The 16420-nt window shown below is 41.4% G+C and overlaps 2 protein-coding genes across 2 annotated transcripts in view; one reads left to right on the top strand and one right to left on the bottom strand.

Annotated features, from left to right (window-relative positions):
* The window catches only part of myo6b (myosin VIb), a 38643-nt gene extending 27249 nt beyond the window's left edge, over positions 1-11394 (bottom strand). Inside the window, exons 1-11 of the mRNA XM_070978741.1 lie at positions 11285-11394; positions 7133-7279; positions 4463-4532; positions 4283-4356; positions 3740-3869; positions 3533-3638; positions 3023-3078; positions 2815-2912; positions 2561-2725; positions 1803-1883; positions 30-210 (exon numbers count right to left, since the gene is read on the bottom strand). Of these exons, the coding sequence (XP_070834842.1) occupies positions 30-210; positions 1803-1883; positions 2561-2725; positions 2815-2912; positions 3023-3078; positions 3533-3638; positions 3740-3869; positions 4283-4356; positions 4463-4532; positions 7133-7249 (1078 nt within the window). The 5' untranslated portion in view covers positions 7250-7279; positions 11285-11394. The remainder of the gene's footprint in view (positions 1-29; positions 211-1802; positions 1884-2560; positions 2726-2814; positions 2913-3022; positions 3079-3532; positions 3639-3739; positions 3870-4282; positions 4357-4462; positions 4533-7132; positions 7280-11284) is intronic.
* Positions 11395-13915: 2521 nt separating this feature from the next.
* On the top strand, positions 13916-15752 carry colec11 (collectin sub-family member 11). Its single transcript, XM_070979643.1, has 6 exons — positions 13916-14048; positions 14151-14222; positions 14715-14786; positions 14882-14935; positions 15065-15160; positions 15361-15752. Exons 1-6 carry the CDS (start codon positions 13916-13918, stop codon positions 15750-15752), a joined length of 819 nt encoding a protein of 272 aa, XP_070835744.1.
* The last annotated feature ends 668 nt before the right edge of the window (positions 15753-16420 follow it).

The raw sequence follows: 16420 nt of genomic DNA, 5'->3' as shown, positions 1-16420 counted from the left end.
GCTGCATATTCAGTTCAGATCTGTCTCACCTGAGGAGCTCCCTGTTTCTTCAAAGTCAATGTTGCCCAGATGCAGAACACCGGCAACCACCCTGAACAGGTCCAGCTTCTCATTGTCGTCCAGACCAATCTTCTTCATGGCCACACACATCCTGTTGAAGTCCCCCTGGTCATCAAGAAGAGGGTCCTTCAGAGCACCGAACTTCAGATGCTGCAACACACATGAGTGTGTGAGAAAGAGAGTGAAATGTGAATGGAACAAACAACTTTAAGACTCATTAGGAGTCAAGATCATAGATTAATCATACAGTGATAATTAACAAGGGCTGCACAATTACCAAACATATACACCTGATTATACTCTGAGAGACCATTTACAGTTTTTGGACTAAGGGGAAAAAAAATTCTTTAATTCTTTTTCATGTTTTATTTCAGTGAGCCTTCAAAATAAAATGCCACACTTCAACAAATACTGATTGTGAACCATGAGAAACATATAATAACTGTGCAGCCCTGCATTGTGTGAAAAAGCTCAATAAGCAAACACTCTTTGTATTTTTCTATCCAAGCAACAACCAGCCCCAACCAAACCCGGCACACACATGCAGAGGAAGAGGAAGCATGCACTCTTATTTCCTGTTTGCACTACAAACAACAGCATGTAAAACCTGAGCGTCTCAGAGTTTAGTTTAGGAAAAAGAGCAGGGAGCACAAAGCCCTGATGAGAAAGAAAGGATCACCTTATTGTCCTATAAAATGCAGACACATGGAAGAGCAGACAGATGTACAATGACTGAATTAGCAACATATTAATTACACACAATGTACTTACAGCCACACAGCTTAAAGTACTTCCATTATTAAGTTACTGATTTTGTAAGGACATGGTGGGCATGTTTAATAAAGACCCTTTGACAAATATAAAAAGGAGAAATGGAACATGAGAACAAATTTAGGATCCAGTATTTCAAGAGGAAAATACAGGCCACATGTTGTTTTTAAAGACAAACACACAGAGCAGTTAAAAAGCTGGTGACAATGAAACCAAAGCACAGCTGATCCAACACCAGCTGCTTATGAATTTCCAGAAACAAACAAAAAAAATTGATATGATTTGATCTGTATGATTACAATATTCACAAGCATAGGTAATAACAGAAGGTCACGATTTCAAGTTTCAATCTTTGCCCTTCTGTTATCAAGCCAGGCTAAATAAACCCATTATGATCAAATCCATTAAGAGGACTAAAAGCAGCTCCTGTGTTTGCCACTCTCTCACCTGCTGCACCTGAAACTTTGATTAGCATAAAAGAAGATATTATTCTAAACAAGAAGTGGAGTGAACATGTATAATTAGTCCCTGAGAGAGCAACATGTCACACTTATTCTTCTAATTGTTTCATGATATTAATTACGCATCTCCTTCAGGCTTTGCCTCCCAACTCAAAAAGGCACTGGTTCTTTTTCATGTCATACATAATTCATCTGATACACAGACCTGAACTAATTTCTTGGCGTGAAATATTCTTATTGACCAGTTCCTGCATATCACTTCACATTTGCAGCTGATTTCCTTGAACGTAGCCTGAGATGTGCTTACAGTCCAGTGCTTAGTCATCGTTGTTTGGAAAAGAATAACATACATCTATCTGAATGCTTTAGAGCACGGGAAAGATTCAAAGAGCGTTGCACTGCGATTCATTCTCTACCTTTGCTCCTTGACATAAAGTAGGCAAATGTTACAAACGTGTCAAAAACAATCATGCATTAGCGCAAATAAGCCAGAAAAGACTGCGTCGTTACCTCCGGACTCTTGCGGTTCTGCATGATTTGTTTATCAGAGTCCTTGCTGGCAAAGTATCTGGTGCATCCTCGGTTCAGGTACTGCAACAGAGAAAAATCAGCTTAAAAACAGTGAAACATAATTAGTACTTTGATAAATTCAATTCAGACACAGCATAAATGTATTTCACTTGTGCTGGCAAATGTACTGGGGATATTTGTATTGATTTCCATCATCTAAATGATTTACTTTGCTCTCTTCCAATATTGCTCCACAGCTGACTAGCAGTGAATTGCATGAAGTAATTGCCTCTGTTGATGTGGGTGTCACCTCAGGGACCTGATATAATAACACCATGATAAACATCTAAAGGAACAGCTTGAGCTGCTTGTTGTTCTGTTAAGTGCTGTTTTGTAGAGCATGTAGAGGAAAATAAAGGCTGGGGTAAACACCTTTATGCTCTCTGACTTTGTCCCTGCTGAGTTGATAACTGCATCTAAAAGGAAAAGAATTCAATTGTGACATATTTTGTTACTGAGGGGATTCTAATTTCACTTGGGAGGACCCCTTGACCTCACTAAAATAAGCTCATGTGACATAGTGGGCTTCAATAGAACTGCCAACTAATGTCGAGTCCACATAAGAAGAGCTCAAAATGCTGATTTCTGGCTCGCTCACAGTTCCTCAGTTTCATTTCTCTTAATTTTATTTCGGCTCATAATACGGTGTAATATGTAGTCTTATTCTGAGACCCTGGTGTCTCTCTTAGCCCACTGACCCTGAAGCTGTCTGGAGAGTCCAGGTGCAGTTTCTTCTTTATGTCCTCGGAGGCTCCGGCGCACAGTCTATAGAAGATGTGGTAGTTCCTCTCGTCATTGCTTTGCATGCAAATCCTCGACTTCTCTAGCAAGTAATGTGAGACGAATCCACCCACAACTGCATTCTGGTGACAGGAGACAAGAATCTGGTGTTAAAATCAGATTTTCTAATGTCATAATCCACACATAGCAAAGCAGTGATAATCTTTTTTACCTTCTCATTAAAGTGGATTTCCACAAACTTCCCAAAGCGACTGCTGTTATTATTCCGGACTGTTTTTGCATTTCCAAAGGCCTCAAGAAGAGGATTTGCTGAGATTTAAAGTGGGAAAAAAACAGAATCAGGATCACACTGCCCCTATCCAGTACATGTAGTATTGATTATTAATAGTAACTTTTTTTATTATTTGTTATTGTTTTACCTTCTACAATTCTCTCATCAATATCTTGGCCACTTCCATATGTCGTGGTGAGATATCTACGAGATGGGGATGAAATTCAGCAATGATGAACATATACAGTAAATCCCCAGATGATTAAGACACACAATAAAATCCACAGTTTAAAGATTACTATAAGAGCTTTCCCTTGAAAAGCAGCTACAGCCGCTTGACCTACAGCTGTAGTAACAATAACAAAGTACTTGTTGCCTTTTTGACCAAATCTCGCCCTTGACTGTTCCCCTCATTTCTGCACTGCTTGAAGTGGCCCTCTAAAAACAGAGTGATATGACAGGCACAAGATATTTGCAAGACATTATCAGCAAGTCTTGATGCCATGCAGTCAAAGCACGGTGGTGAAATATCTTGGCTTGGAAAGAGAGTGGAGATTTGATTTGCAAAATGCTGTATCCTGTAAACACATGACCAGAAAGGAGGAGACAGAAGGTGAGCGTGAAGGAACGATGAAGGATGATGCATGTGAGCTCATACCTGAGAACAAACTTGGTGTTTTCAGTCTTTCCAGCACCAGATTCACCAGAAACTATGATGGACTGGCTCATCTTGAGGACCTTCATGTCCCTGTAGGCTTTGTCGGCTAAAACAAAACAAAATAAAGACAATGCCTGAACAACTCTGTACTTTAATACTGCATGCTATCCCCTCTTTTAACAGTGACTAAAAGGTGTGAGCTCTCACCTATAGCATAGACGTGAGGTGGCAGAGTTCCCAGTGACTTCCCGCGGTACGACTTAATGGATTCAGGGCCGTACAGTTTGGGGACGTCAAAGTAAGGATTCACAGCTATCAAGATATTGGCCACATATGTCTGGAATAAATATAAATACAGCCATTGCATTTAGAGAAGGCTACTAAAAATACACATAAATTATTGAATAATGAGAGGCAAAAACAGGCCGAGTGAAGGCTACTGATGCACACCTTCACTTCTCTCTTTCTCTTGCTTTTCCCATCTACCAGCTGTCCCTCATTTCCTAAGTGAGTGACTGGGATCAGGACTGGGTTTGCCAGTCTGACTGTATGACACTTTTCTAGCTTCCCTCTTTACCACCTGGTACTTTCCCCCCAGGGAGGCAAGGATAAGGCTCCTCTATCCTCTTGTCCTCAAACCTGTTACTGTATCACCTTGTGATGCAGCTGGATAGCAACGACTTTAACTGTAAGAGCACATATATAAAGGATTTACACACGTGTGTTGACGAGTATAGAGGGAAAACATACGTAGATGTGGTCTTTATTGTACCGCACTCTGACATTGTTGAGAAGAGTAGCTTCATTCAAGTACATAAGTGAACCTGAAAACAACAGGAGGAAAAACAAGACAAATAACATGAGAACCTTTCTTGGAAAACTGACCTTGTTAAGAACAAAAACATTTAAAAATAGACTGTAAGAACTTACAGTTGTCATCTACATGCTTGTTGACGTCGTCCTCTGCGGGGAAGACTTGGCTCATCGGAGCAAGAAAGGTCTGCAACACAACATTCATATGATGTCATTTCCTGGATGGATAGTCATGCTACAAGTGGCACCGTCTCTACTTATCCTTGCCAACTTCACGCCCTAGATGATTCACTGTTTACTTCTTGTTTGTCGACAAGCTTGTGAAGGAAAACAAATGTTTATTAGCATCCAAAAAACCAGACAGATTAAAAAAGCTAAGCGAGCATGCATAAACATGAATCATTCATCATGCTTAAAGATTGCAGTAATGATGTTTGGTGCGACATGTTCCCATGCTAAATTAGTTACTGATATTCTCACTCTATTGTTTAAGAATCTGAGTTAATGGAAATAAACTCAATGGAACAAGCCGGCTGTGAGAGAAACAAGGGGGACATGGCAGGGTAATGAATAATTTGGAGGGAGAGAAACTGGATCTGAACACCTGAGTGAGTGAGTGAGTGAGTGAGTGAGTGAGTGAGTGAGTGAGTGAGTGAGTGAGTGAGTGAGTGAGTGAGTGAGTGAGTGAGTGAGTGTATGTGGTGCATGTGTGTGGTAGGGAAGAGACAATGGTGGTGATCTAGAGGGAACCAATCAATATGTAATTGGTTATTCCTTACGGTATATATCAATACAATAAACACTCTTTTGCTCTTTGCATATGTTGACTGCACTCCAGTCTGTGCTGTGATGCATGGCTTATTACCACAAACAGGCTGCAAGCATAAACAGAATCTCCTTTGTGCGCCTGCTGCAGTATCTCAGCTCAATCTGGACATGTCCATCCACAATAATAACCATGTGAGAAATGTCGAACCAATAAAAAAGAAAAAGAAGAAGAGGCAGCCAGGCTGAGGGTCGTATACCGAGCTGAGACACTAATGAGCTCGACACTGCTCAATGGGCCTTTCATTCCCTCGTTGAATGGGATGGAGTTTATGCCTTGCAATAAGTGATCATGAGCACACAAAGTTGGGAGCTATTCCACACGAGAATCACTTCAAACTCATTCACATTTTCTCCAGCTCAGAGTAGAACGACCTATATTCATCTTCACGACTCATTTATTGTGGTGGAGTCTTCATGTCACACAGTTATCTGTCAGCTGGGTTACATAATTGGCTTTAGCACAATTAGAAATATAATAGTGCATAAATCATTGAAAAATAAGTCTCAAACAAGGTGAGACTGTATTGCAGTGCAAACCACAGGGTTGTCTGACTACACTGGCAGATATTTTGACAGTGCAAGGAATTCACACTCATGAACGTGACCCATTTTCACCAGAGAAACATAGAATTCCTCTGAATAAAACATCAAGTGAAAGTTCAAGCAATCATGCTTAATAATTGACTGTTCTTAGCTTTGCCTAGAAAACACAGGTGTATATAACATTATGAATAATGGCTGAATTCTATTTAGCTGCTTTGGTTCCAGGTCCTGTTATTGTGCACTCCAGCTTACTGAGACACTGCCATGATTTAGACCATGACCACACGTATTCAGATATTTTGCAAGGAACATTTTCCTCTGCATTTGGGCCTCTTATTCACACGCAATCAATGTTTTAGTTCATTAAAATGAAGATTTTTTAAAACATCTCACAGACAGATTTTTCAAAATGCTGGTTTCTGTGTAAAACTCACCTCAATTTGCTCTTGCAACAACAACAATGGCAGACTAAGGCAGAACTGGTTAGTACTGCTAGGTCGTGTGCCAGAAAGATGTTAAATAACTACAAATAATACTTAACTGCTTTTCTTTGTGTTTATAAGTCACTGCCACCAAAAGGAAAATAATCCCACTGTGCACACACAGAATGTTCTTCTCTGCTATTTGAGGGTCGACTTTATCGCCACCCACTGGGCCAGCGTGTTTGTCTGAGCATTTGAAATAGGTTGTGCACTTTTTCATTTAAACAAACACAGGGGATATATACATTTTGGGAAATATGTGGTCCTATTGGAACACTTGAATCAATAAATTGTGATGCTGAGTAAGAGCAGTGTGCAGGATCTTGTGATAGGATAACAGGCGAGAATGTCTGAGGTGGCAAACGTCTGTACGTTTGCTGTGGTGAGCACACCTCAAATGAAACAGATGCAGAGGCGACTGCAGGAGTACGTGTCCGTTGTAAACATCAGAGGCCTGCTTGCTGGGGACACGTGACGGCTCAGGTGTAACAGGTGGCCTTTACCTCCTAATGAGCAGCTCTCCCTCTAGGCAACACTATCAGCGCACCTGCTGCTGCTCTATTTATTTATTCATGTCTCTGTACATGTGGTCTCTCATGTTTCCCACATTTTACACATTGTTGCGTTAACGCCTCTCTACCTGAAAATGCACTTCACACAGATTGCTGCAAATGTAAAGAAAATCGAAGTTTTTAAAATTTCTTGTGCATGAACTTGTGCTTGCTTGCTGTTGTGAGCACGCTCCTGGGATTAAGTCAAACAACACAAATTTATGTGACCCACTCAATGAATGTGCAGCCCGCAGAGCCACATGAAAGGAAACAAGCATCAGCCCCTCACCCACTTTCCCAGTCAGCCTTACTTTGCCTCTAAATGGAAAGCAGTGCATGGGGTGAGTGCTTGTGCCTGTGTGTGTTTGTGTGTGATGACCCACCTTGCCCCTCTGGTTCAGTGGTTCTATGGTGAGCGTGTCGGCTCCTATGTCAACGATCATGCCCAGCTGGAACCCATCGGTGGGGTGGGGCGCCCACACTGGCTTCCCATCCTCCATGGCTTACCTCCAGTCAGCACAACCACACAACTGGGAGAGGGGGGAGAGACAGAAAGGAGAGGAGAGTGAATGGAGGTAAGCTCATATGTGGCTTTACATAGACAGGCAAAGTCCAGTGCAGAGTTTTGCATTTTTACTGAAGAACTTCAAACTGAATTTGCTTCTAAGCTGGTCCTACAGACTCCTCCCAGAGCTTATATAACTGCACCATAGATGCTTTACCTATTCATCTTCCTCTTGCTGACACACACAAGTTGATATCAGTACTGGCAACCTAACCACTGAGAAAATATTAATCGCAAGGGGGTGATTTCTCACTGTCACAGGCTTTTATTGAGCACCTGATCCTCATAAGCGTGGCAGCATTTTCCTGCATACCTTCATATTGTCAGTCTTAACTAAACCCTACAAGTCATGAAAATGCTTTTTACACTGCAAGAACCTTAAGTGAAATCATGTGAGAATATTATTATTGTCAAACTGATCTACAGTGGCATTCCTCCTTCATTTGCTTCACTTTCCATGAACTTGGCATTCCCCCTGCTGATCTTGCAAAAGAGGATTTTCCACTGGGACGCAACTGGAGTCGCCTCCTGAGGGATTCCTGCCCTCGTCAGTGAGGACAACACTATCCCTGAGTGACCTGACATACACTGCCATGCTAAACAATCTGGTTTGGAGAATCTCAAATCTGTCGGTGTGCGTGTCCAAGCTAAAGCAGCTAACCTTGAGACAATACTATCGAACTATGACATTTTGGGGAGCATTGTTGAGTGTAGATTTTCTTCACTGTCAACCATCTGGGCGTAATTTGGACGTCCAACTAAGAGAAGAACATACTACCAGCTGGCTCTTTTAACCAGTGCTGTTTTCCATCTTTATACATTCAGCTGTACATTAAAATTGGAAGACTTTACTCTCTGGTTGACAGCAACAGTTGGACCCAGACAGATGCAGAGTGGATCATTTCTGTCTGAATCTTCTGTTGACAATCTCAGAGCACCTTCAGTCAAATGTGAAAGCTGTGTTTTCACATGCGTGTCATGAGCAGTTCTTGACAGTTAATCCTACAACCGCACACAGTTCTCCAAAGCAAAAGTGCTGACGGTATGCTTGAGGATCCTATTAGCTTCAGGGATTGAGGTCATATGTCAGAGAGGATAGGTGCTGGAAACTGCTGATGCAGCCCTCAACAAGGACTCAAAGTTCAACAGGTACATCAACTCAGCATAATGGGGGATCCAGTCATAGGGACAGCTGTTGCCTGTGGTCACCTTCTCCACTGATTCTTTGTCTTTCTTTTGGACCCAGATGAGGCAAGACAACAATGAGCATTGTCATTCAACATTTTCTCTTCACTGATATTTGCGATATTGTTTGTGATATTATTTCTACAGCTCAGTTCACAAAAAACGTTAAGATTTCTTTTAATATTTGATGCCTTTGCGTTGGGCTGCACGGCGGCGCAGCAGGTAGTGCGCGTGCCTCACAGCAAGAAGGACGCTGGTTCGATCCCCGGGCGGGGCCTTTCTGTGTGAAGTTTGCATGTTCTTCCCGTGCATGCGTGGGTTCTCTCCGGGTACTCCAGCTTCCTCCCACAGACCAAAAACATGCTTTAATTAATTCAATTAACCTAATTAACATTAGGTTAATTGGTGACTCTAAAATTGCCCCTAGGTGTGAGTGTGAGTGTGAATGGTTGTTTGTGTATATATGTTGCCCTGCGATCGACTGGCGACCGGTCCAGGGTGTACCCTGCCTCTCGCCCAATGACAGCTGAGATAGGCTCCAGCCCCTCCGCAACCCCAAAAGGGATAGGCATATAGAAAATGGATGGATGCCTTTGTGTTACATAAAAGCTGCCCTGTATGTTAGTGATTAGAGTAATTAAGCTGCAGAAGGCAGGTTTTACTGCTTTATTATGAAGCACATATCATGTCGGGTTAATACACAAACATCTGGCTTGTGCAAATACACTACAGCCATTTCCAGCCACTCCCTCACTGTCAGGACTTTGTAACAGAAGGCTCAGATGAACCTTCTGTTACAGATGTGTTACAATGGAGATGAAAGTACCGCTGTTGGAAAGCTATTGTCCTGGCAAAGGGTTAGGGTTAACACCAGAGTGTACTTTCTAAACAACATTTAATCAGATTCTTTATTTCCGGACAGGAGAACACAGGTATATTACAAATTTTAATGTACCTGTGCGAATGACATATAAAGAAACGTTTGAAAAATGTAGTAAATATTAAACAATTTATTCATACAAACATAAACAAATGAAAACATGGCTTGCATTTAAGCAAAAGGCCAATCAGGTGTGAAAGTGAATGAAAGATCACACAAGCAGACATGCTGTTATCTCAGTTTACTGCTGTATGACCCATATACTGTTTCGACAATAACCCTCGTTTACAACAGGTGACTTTGCCCGGCTTGGGTCAAAAGCTGCGCAAGAGGATGATTTCACACATCAAAGCACCGATGGTCAGAGCAAAATTTCATTTAATTAGGATAATGCAGTGGAAGCGTCTTGAACCTTGGTTGAAGAAAGCCAAGTAAATGAATCGTCTTCACGCTGACAGGATGCCAAGCACAGGAAACAGGAGTATACATGAATCTGATTCGACAACATGCACTAGAGCTGGCAGCAACAATGCAAAGGCCCTATCTGTAAGCTGTGTCCATGCCACATGTATGCCATTATGTAAATTTGCAGAGGTGGTAATAAAACTGTGCGGTTGCTGAGGGTGAAATGACTGCATTCGAACCGCATTCAAACATAATCAGGAGTTTAAGAAATGCACCAGAAGGAGGGAGGATAAGATTACTTTCGCAGTGTGTTATCTTCAGCCTTCAAGAGCGAGATCAAGGCGCGGGGGGGATCCACTAGACTGTCTTTGTGAGATGACTGATAACCACAAAGCTTTCCCACAGTTCCCTACTTCATGATGCCCAAAGCTGAAATGGCTGCACATGCTATAATGGAAATATTCTAGTTATCTTTTAATAATGTACATCACTGCACAAATAACCAAGAGCTTTCAAAGCAAACCTCCAAACAATCTGGTATATCACTTAAGGGGACGTCTTTCAGCCCAGACATCTACATCTCAAAGCAAAGGCCTCACCGACTTCCTAACAAAACACAAACCAGTCCCTCACGAGTAACTTTGACTCTGCAGCCCTAAATCCTCTTAGCGTTTGACCCTAATCCAGACGGGGAGGTGAGACGCTTCAAGTGACGTTCAAGCTTAACAAACAAAAGTCAGTGATCAGTTGGGAGACAATGCAAATCACATGTCCCACGAAGCACAGAGAGAAGGAAACATTAACGTACACACACACGAAGGGGCTCACAGTTAAAGCAGGACACACACGCCTCGTTTCCTGCCTCTTGTTTCCTGTTCTCTACCAGGCAATAAGGGACGTGGAAAATACACTGGATATCAACAACAGGCCAACAGAAGGAAGAGACTATGGACAGATCACACCATCTCTAAAAACAAGTTAGACTTCTGGTTTCAGAAGGTGTCTGGGCTGAGGGGTGGCAACATATCGGAAACAGCACAGTTAAGCACACAGAGGGTATTAGACAGTCAAATAAAACATAAATAAGCCTTATGTAACCATGTTTATCAGGTTATCAAATGGAAGAGCTTCTATGAATATCACACAGCAAAACTATGAGATGCCATTGGGACAAAACAGTGACACTTGCTGTGATGTCATGCAGGTGAGAAGAGGTGGAACATTTTTACTGTGTTAACAGAGTCAGTTCAAGACTACCTCATAGTTTAACACCTTCTGTACTAGAGAGTAACGGTACTAGGCCCCTTATAAATACTTTTACCACTACTGTAAGAGCACAATAACACTATACTAACGCGGGCAAGGCTTGATAATAATTAAATAAAACTATGGGTAACACACAAGGAAGACTTCAGCAACGGCACTCATACCTCGAGCTGTTTCTGACCCTGGCTACTCGCTAAAAAATGTTGAAAGTTAGTCAAAAGCGGAGAAACTCACGACTCGTGTCCTTCACTCAGTCAAATGAACGTCCAGGGAGAGTTTTAAGTCCCTCATGCGGATGTGCAGTTGTAGCAGCAGTCCAACTTTGCGGGTCTCTCTTCCCGGGGCACGTGAACAGGGACGGAGCAGCAGGCTGTCTGGATGACAGGCTGTGCTCGCGCTCCGGTGATCTCTGCTGACGTCACTGACTGTACACAAGTGAAGGTGCGTTGAGGTGCTGCTCGTAAGGCCCTGTGTCAGGTTTTTTTTTTTAACTAGTCTGTGGTTTAGTGTAAAAATTTTGGGGCAGTATTAGGACAGTAATCTTTTAAAAAACGTATTTAATATCACAGATATATCTACAAATTTTGCTTTTTCCTGCCTCGCAGCAAAAGTGAGCACAGCAAAGTGTTTGTAAGTATGACTTTGCTATGACATCCTATTAAAAAATAAATACCTAAAAAAATAATAAATGTTCTCACTTAGCAGGTAAATGATTCGTGTGACTACTCATAATCATAGAATGTGCAGTATTTCTTGTTTAAACATAAAGCTGGAGTTTGAAGGTAAACTGAGTGCACACACAACTACCTCACTGAAACGCAGCAAATGTTGCCTTGAGGGTCATGAATATTTGAGAGGCAGGTAATCTAAAACTTGTGGGGGGATTTTTGAAGGAGACACCCAATCCACTACTGAAAGCCACCATTAGGTTTGTAAATCTAATTAGGATATCTGATACTCCTGTATTGGCCCATATCTCATTACTCACTTGAGATGACAGCATGTAAACATTAACATGACATTTTTTTGTTCACAAGTTGAAAGTCATCCTAAATCCTAAATAATGCACAACAATGATAAGCAACACTTATTCACCATATCAAATGGTGACATATTTCATTTTGAGAGTACATCAACAGTGCAAGTATGAGTGGAAAATACTCACCATCCAGCATCTTGTTTCTTTATTCCTTTTTTATTCTGGTCAAGATGAATAAACACAAGCAATTATCGGGAACTAAGTAAGTCTTTGTTTGATCAGGTACTATGTTGCAGCAATTCTGACAGAGATTACGCAAATAAAATGGACGAGCAATTTAATTTTAAGCTCCAGAGCAGTAGTGTATGTAGAGTTCCTATACGGTTCACTTGCATGGACAATGGCTCCCTCAGGTGGCAACAAAGGGGACATGCAAATCTGTACATCTGAAGCCAAATCCCAAACCAATTAACTTGCTTATGGCAGAGAAGAGTAAAGACAAGAGAGGGGATGCACTTGAGAGTTGATGATCACAGGAAACAGGGACACTCTGGGGAAATGATGGCAGCAGAAATGCTACACAAGCATGAAAAATTAAACTTAAATTCGGATTGCCTCTTTGACACAGGCTTATGTAACAGTTGCAGTGGTGCCTTTGGAAATACAGTAATGATAGACTGAACTCCTGTGGCATATCATAAAAAAAAAGTACAGTAATTGTTGGAGATGTACATTTTAGCTTCAGGGTAGCATCTTCATGTTCCCCAGAACATGCTTTCCTTCATATATTTAAGTTTCTAGCATTATTAATCTCGTGCATTGTTTATTTGCATGTATCCATTTAGGCTTTCCATAATTTCTTATTAAAATGAATCACATGGCATGGTACACATAGCAAGCACTTAAAAATAAAAAGTGCACTTTAAAAGAACATAGAGAATGAAGTTGTAATCACATTACACAGACCTCAGAATGCAAGAGGAGACCTCGTACTCTCACATTATTTAGCAGCCACAGTGAAATGCATGCACTGTCGCACAGCACATTATAGAATCTACTCTATGAAACAATTCAGGCAATCTAAACAAGCTGTGGCACTGGTGACGCAATACAACCATTCAGGGGGGCTATGCCACGTGTTAATCTTCTGTGAGATTATTTAAAAGGTTTTGTAGATGAAATGACTTTTCCATATATCAGACAGAGTTCGCAGTTGAGTCAGTGTATTCATCGGGCCTCTCCGCTGTCAATCACTCGACTTCTTTCCCAGCCAATTATCTGTCGGGCCCCAGCTGCTTTGGACTTTATCTGTGAACTGTTTATGAAAGGCCTATCACACACATTCTGCGGTGCCTGTGGAGGAACATGAAATGTTTCTGTAAGACCACCAGTGTTCAAAGCTCCTGCAAGTCTTTGCAAGCTGGCAATACATCTCTACTCCTGTCTGGAAATACCTCTACAGGTAGGCCATCCACATTTTGAAATGCACTATACTGTTTAACCAATGATATCTGTTTTTTTCTCAAGGGTTACATTTATTCCTAATATGAATGTTGGCAAGTTTATAACAGCAACAACAAGAAGATGTAAATGATATTTACAGATTAGTTTAAAACATTTTTTCTTAAGCTTGTATCTGTGGCTTAAAACGTGTGGAGTGGGTTTTTGCAACTACCATGAATAAGTCATGCCTTTTGGAAAACTCTTGCTTGCTTATCAGAGTAAGAGCTCAGTAGCCTACAAACTGTAATGGATAAAAGCTACTGTGGAATTTTACTGTTTTGTTGCTGAAACCAGCCTTTACTTCTGTTTCCTCTCTTTCCACTCTTATTACATGACTTCATCTTTTTGTTTCTCCAGTGTAGCCCAACCAGCCCATGTAAAGGATGATAGGAGAGAAGCTGTTAATGCCCATGATACTAATATCTGTGCTGAGTTTACTGACACTACAGACATCATATGGAGAGCACTTGGCAGAGGAGTCCTGCACTGTTCAAATCCTGGTCCCTGGACTCAAAGGCATGCATACTTTTTTTAGGCAGACCATACAAAGAAAACTAAAGAACAGACTGTCTTTGTATTTTTTCCTTATTTTTCTGTCTCTGTCTTCTTCTGCAAAAGGAGAACCGGGAGAGAAAGGACAAAAAGGAGCACCGGGGAGACCGGGAAGGGTTGGCCCTCCTGGAGAGATTGGTATCATTTTTGCACTTGGGACAAATTGAGATGACTACAGAATATTTTTATATCTCAGTGAAGGGGAAAGCTCATGCATTTTACTCATTTTTCTCCACTATTACTAAGACGAAACAAACAAACAAAAAAGAACTGGGGTAAAGATCACATTGCTTGGACTGATAACGCGCTGTTACATCACTGCCAGGCCATCCAGAGATGGCCAAGTGTTTACATTTGGATGAGAGGTTGGAGGAGAAATGATTTGCAGAATCTACTGCTGTGGACAAGTGTTTACTGAAGACCTTAATGAGGAGTGGAGGGTGTTCACACACTTTTTAAAGGAGATTAAACAGACTCAGCATGTTAATTAATGTACCTTAATGGAAATAGTTGGAGCATTTAAATTTCATTAACTTAATTTGTTGTCTTTTAAAGTGCAGAAATTTCGTCTAACAAGAGACAATTGCTTTTTAAATAGACTGAATAGCGACAAAATGTGTTACTTTTCAGGTCAACCTGGGCTTAAAGGTCAGAAAGGCATAATGGGACGTTATGGAAAAGTGGGTCCAAGTGGACTGAAAGGTAATTAAAAAAATGCAGAAATCTACTTCACATGAAGCTGTTTAGAAATGAATTCAGATTTCGTGTCTTATGAATAATTACATTTCATATCTCAGGGGTTAAGGGAGACATGGGGGACCCAGGTCCAAGGGGCCCTAATGGAGATCCAGGTGAGATATTAAATCGTGTTATTCAGTTTGTTAAACAGATTACTGCAGGATTAGACAGACACATTTGGAGAAATCTGAGAACTAATTAAGAGAGCAGTGTGGTAATCCCCCACATTTTTGCCTTATCAGGTGTTCCATGTGAGTGCACACCAATGAGGAAGATGATTGGAGAAATGGACATTCTTGTGGCCCAGCTCTCCTCGGAGCTGAAATTCATTAAAAATGGTATGATCTTAGCGTTTTTCATTCACTCTACTTGCGTGTTTTGACAACACTTTGACATTTAACTTCCGTCATGATCAGATCTTGCATCCCATGCTACTGCCTCTACTTGTCATCCTTATAGAACTGCAAATGCTGGGCACGTCAATGTGAAATTTATAGAAATACAAGTGCTCATTTTTCAGCACTGCCCTCCCCTGCAGCTGTTGCTGGCATAAAAGAGACAGACACTAAGGTCTATCTGTTGGTGAAGGAGGAGAAGCGCTACTCCGACGCAGAGGTGTACTGTCAGACGAGGGGAGGGCACCTGGCCATGCCCAAGGATGAGGGAGCCAACACGGCCATCGCAGGGTACATCACCGAAGCGGGCCTGAACAGAGTCTACATCGGCATTCACGACCTGCACCGTGAGGGTGTTTTCTCCTACGTGGATCTCTCTCCCATGACTACTTTCAGCAAGTGGAGAAAAGGAGAGCCCAACAACGCCTATGATGATGAGGACTGTGTTGAAATGGTGGCCTCTGGGGAGTGGACGGATGTGGCCTGCCACCCCACCATGTATTTTGTTTGTGAATTTGACAAGGACGGTGTCTGAGTTCAGTCTATGCTGAAGAGACTGCTTAAAGAATGTATAAATATAATAGAACAAAAGTTAGATGTGTTGTTTGTGCTAGATCTTCCATCTGTAAATAGGATAACAAAACGACGCACAAGTGGTGCAAACTAGTATATTTTTTACTTTGTCTTCTCCTTAAGCTCATTAGCTATTTAAAACACCCAGAGTTTCTCTCCCTTTGTGTGATTTCTACTTATTTTAAGCGCATCCTTAATCTCATACTCTGTGATTCATTAGCGTTTCAAACAGCACGCCAGGCAATGTATTGAGTTTTTATGTTATGAAAACTATCCACTGAGCAATATTTGCAACGGTGCCATCAACAAGCTAGACAAATAAGCAAATGTAGAAGGCTGTAAGTTTGTGCATAAAATATGAAATTAAAAAAAGATTTTGGTTCCAGTCGAGTGCTTTTAATCAGAGAAATGGAAAACAATATTCATATTCATTTTTAAGTTATGCAGCAGTTGTTGTAAAATAAATTTTCACTGATAATTTAAAAAAGACAGACAGTCTGTGCATTGTTTTCATTACTTCATTATTTTCTGCCCCTGAGCTGATGGAGTGCAGCAGCTGAGTCACAGCCTCCCCCCAGTGGATGAAAGATGAACTGCACTGTGACAACTCTTCACACTGGGATGTAAAGT

This window comes from Chaetodon trifascialis, chromosome 14, assembly GCF_039877785.1.
Source record: "Chaetodon trifascialis isolate fChaTrf1 chromosome 14, fChaTrf1.hap1, whole genome shotgun sequence".
Classification (NCBI taxonomy): domain Eukaryota; kingdom Metazoa; phylum Chordata; class Actinopteri; order Chaetodontiformes; family Chaetodontidae; genus Chaetodon; species Chaetodon trifascialis.
This window is presented reverse-complemented; position numbering and strand designations above follow the sequence as displayed.

Excerpts from the sequence above, each read along its gene's own strand:
- colec11 (XM_070979643.1), top strand. The coding sequence starts at position 13,916 with ATGATAGGAGAGAAGCTGTTAATGCCCATGATACTAATATCTGTGCTG. Across the intron at positions 14,787-14,881 it reads GGGTCCAAGTGGACTGAAAG|GGGTTAAGGGAGACATGGGG; the intron begins GTAATTAAAAAA and ends TTCATATCTCAG. Across the intron at positions 15,161-15,360 it reads GCTGAAATTCATTAAAAATG|CTGTTGCTGGCATAAAAGAG; the intron begins GTATGATCTTAG and ends CCTCCCCTGCAG.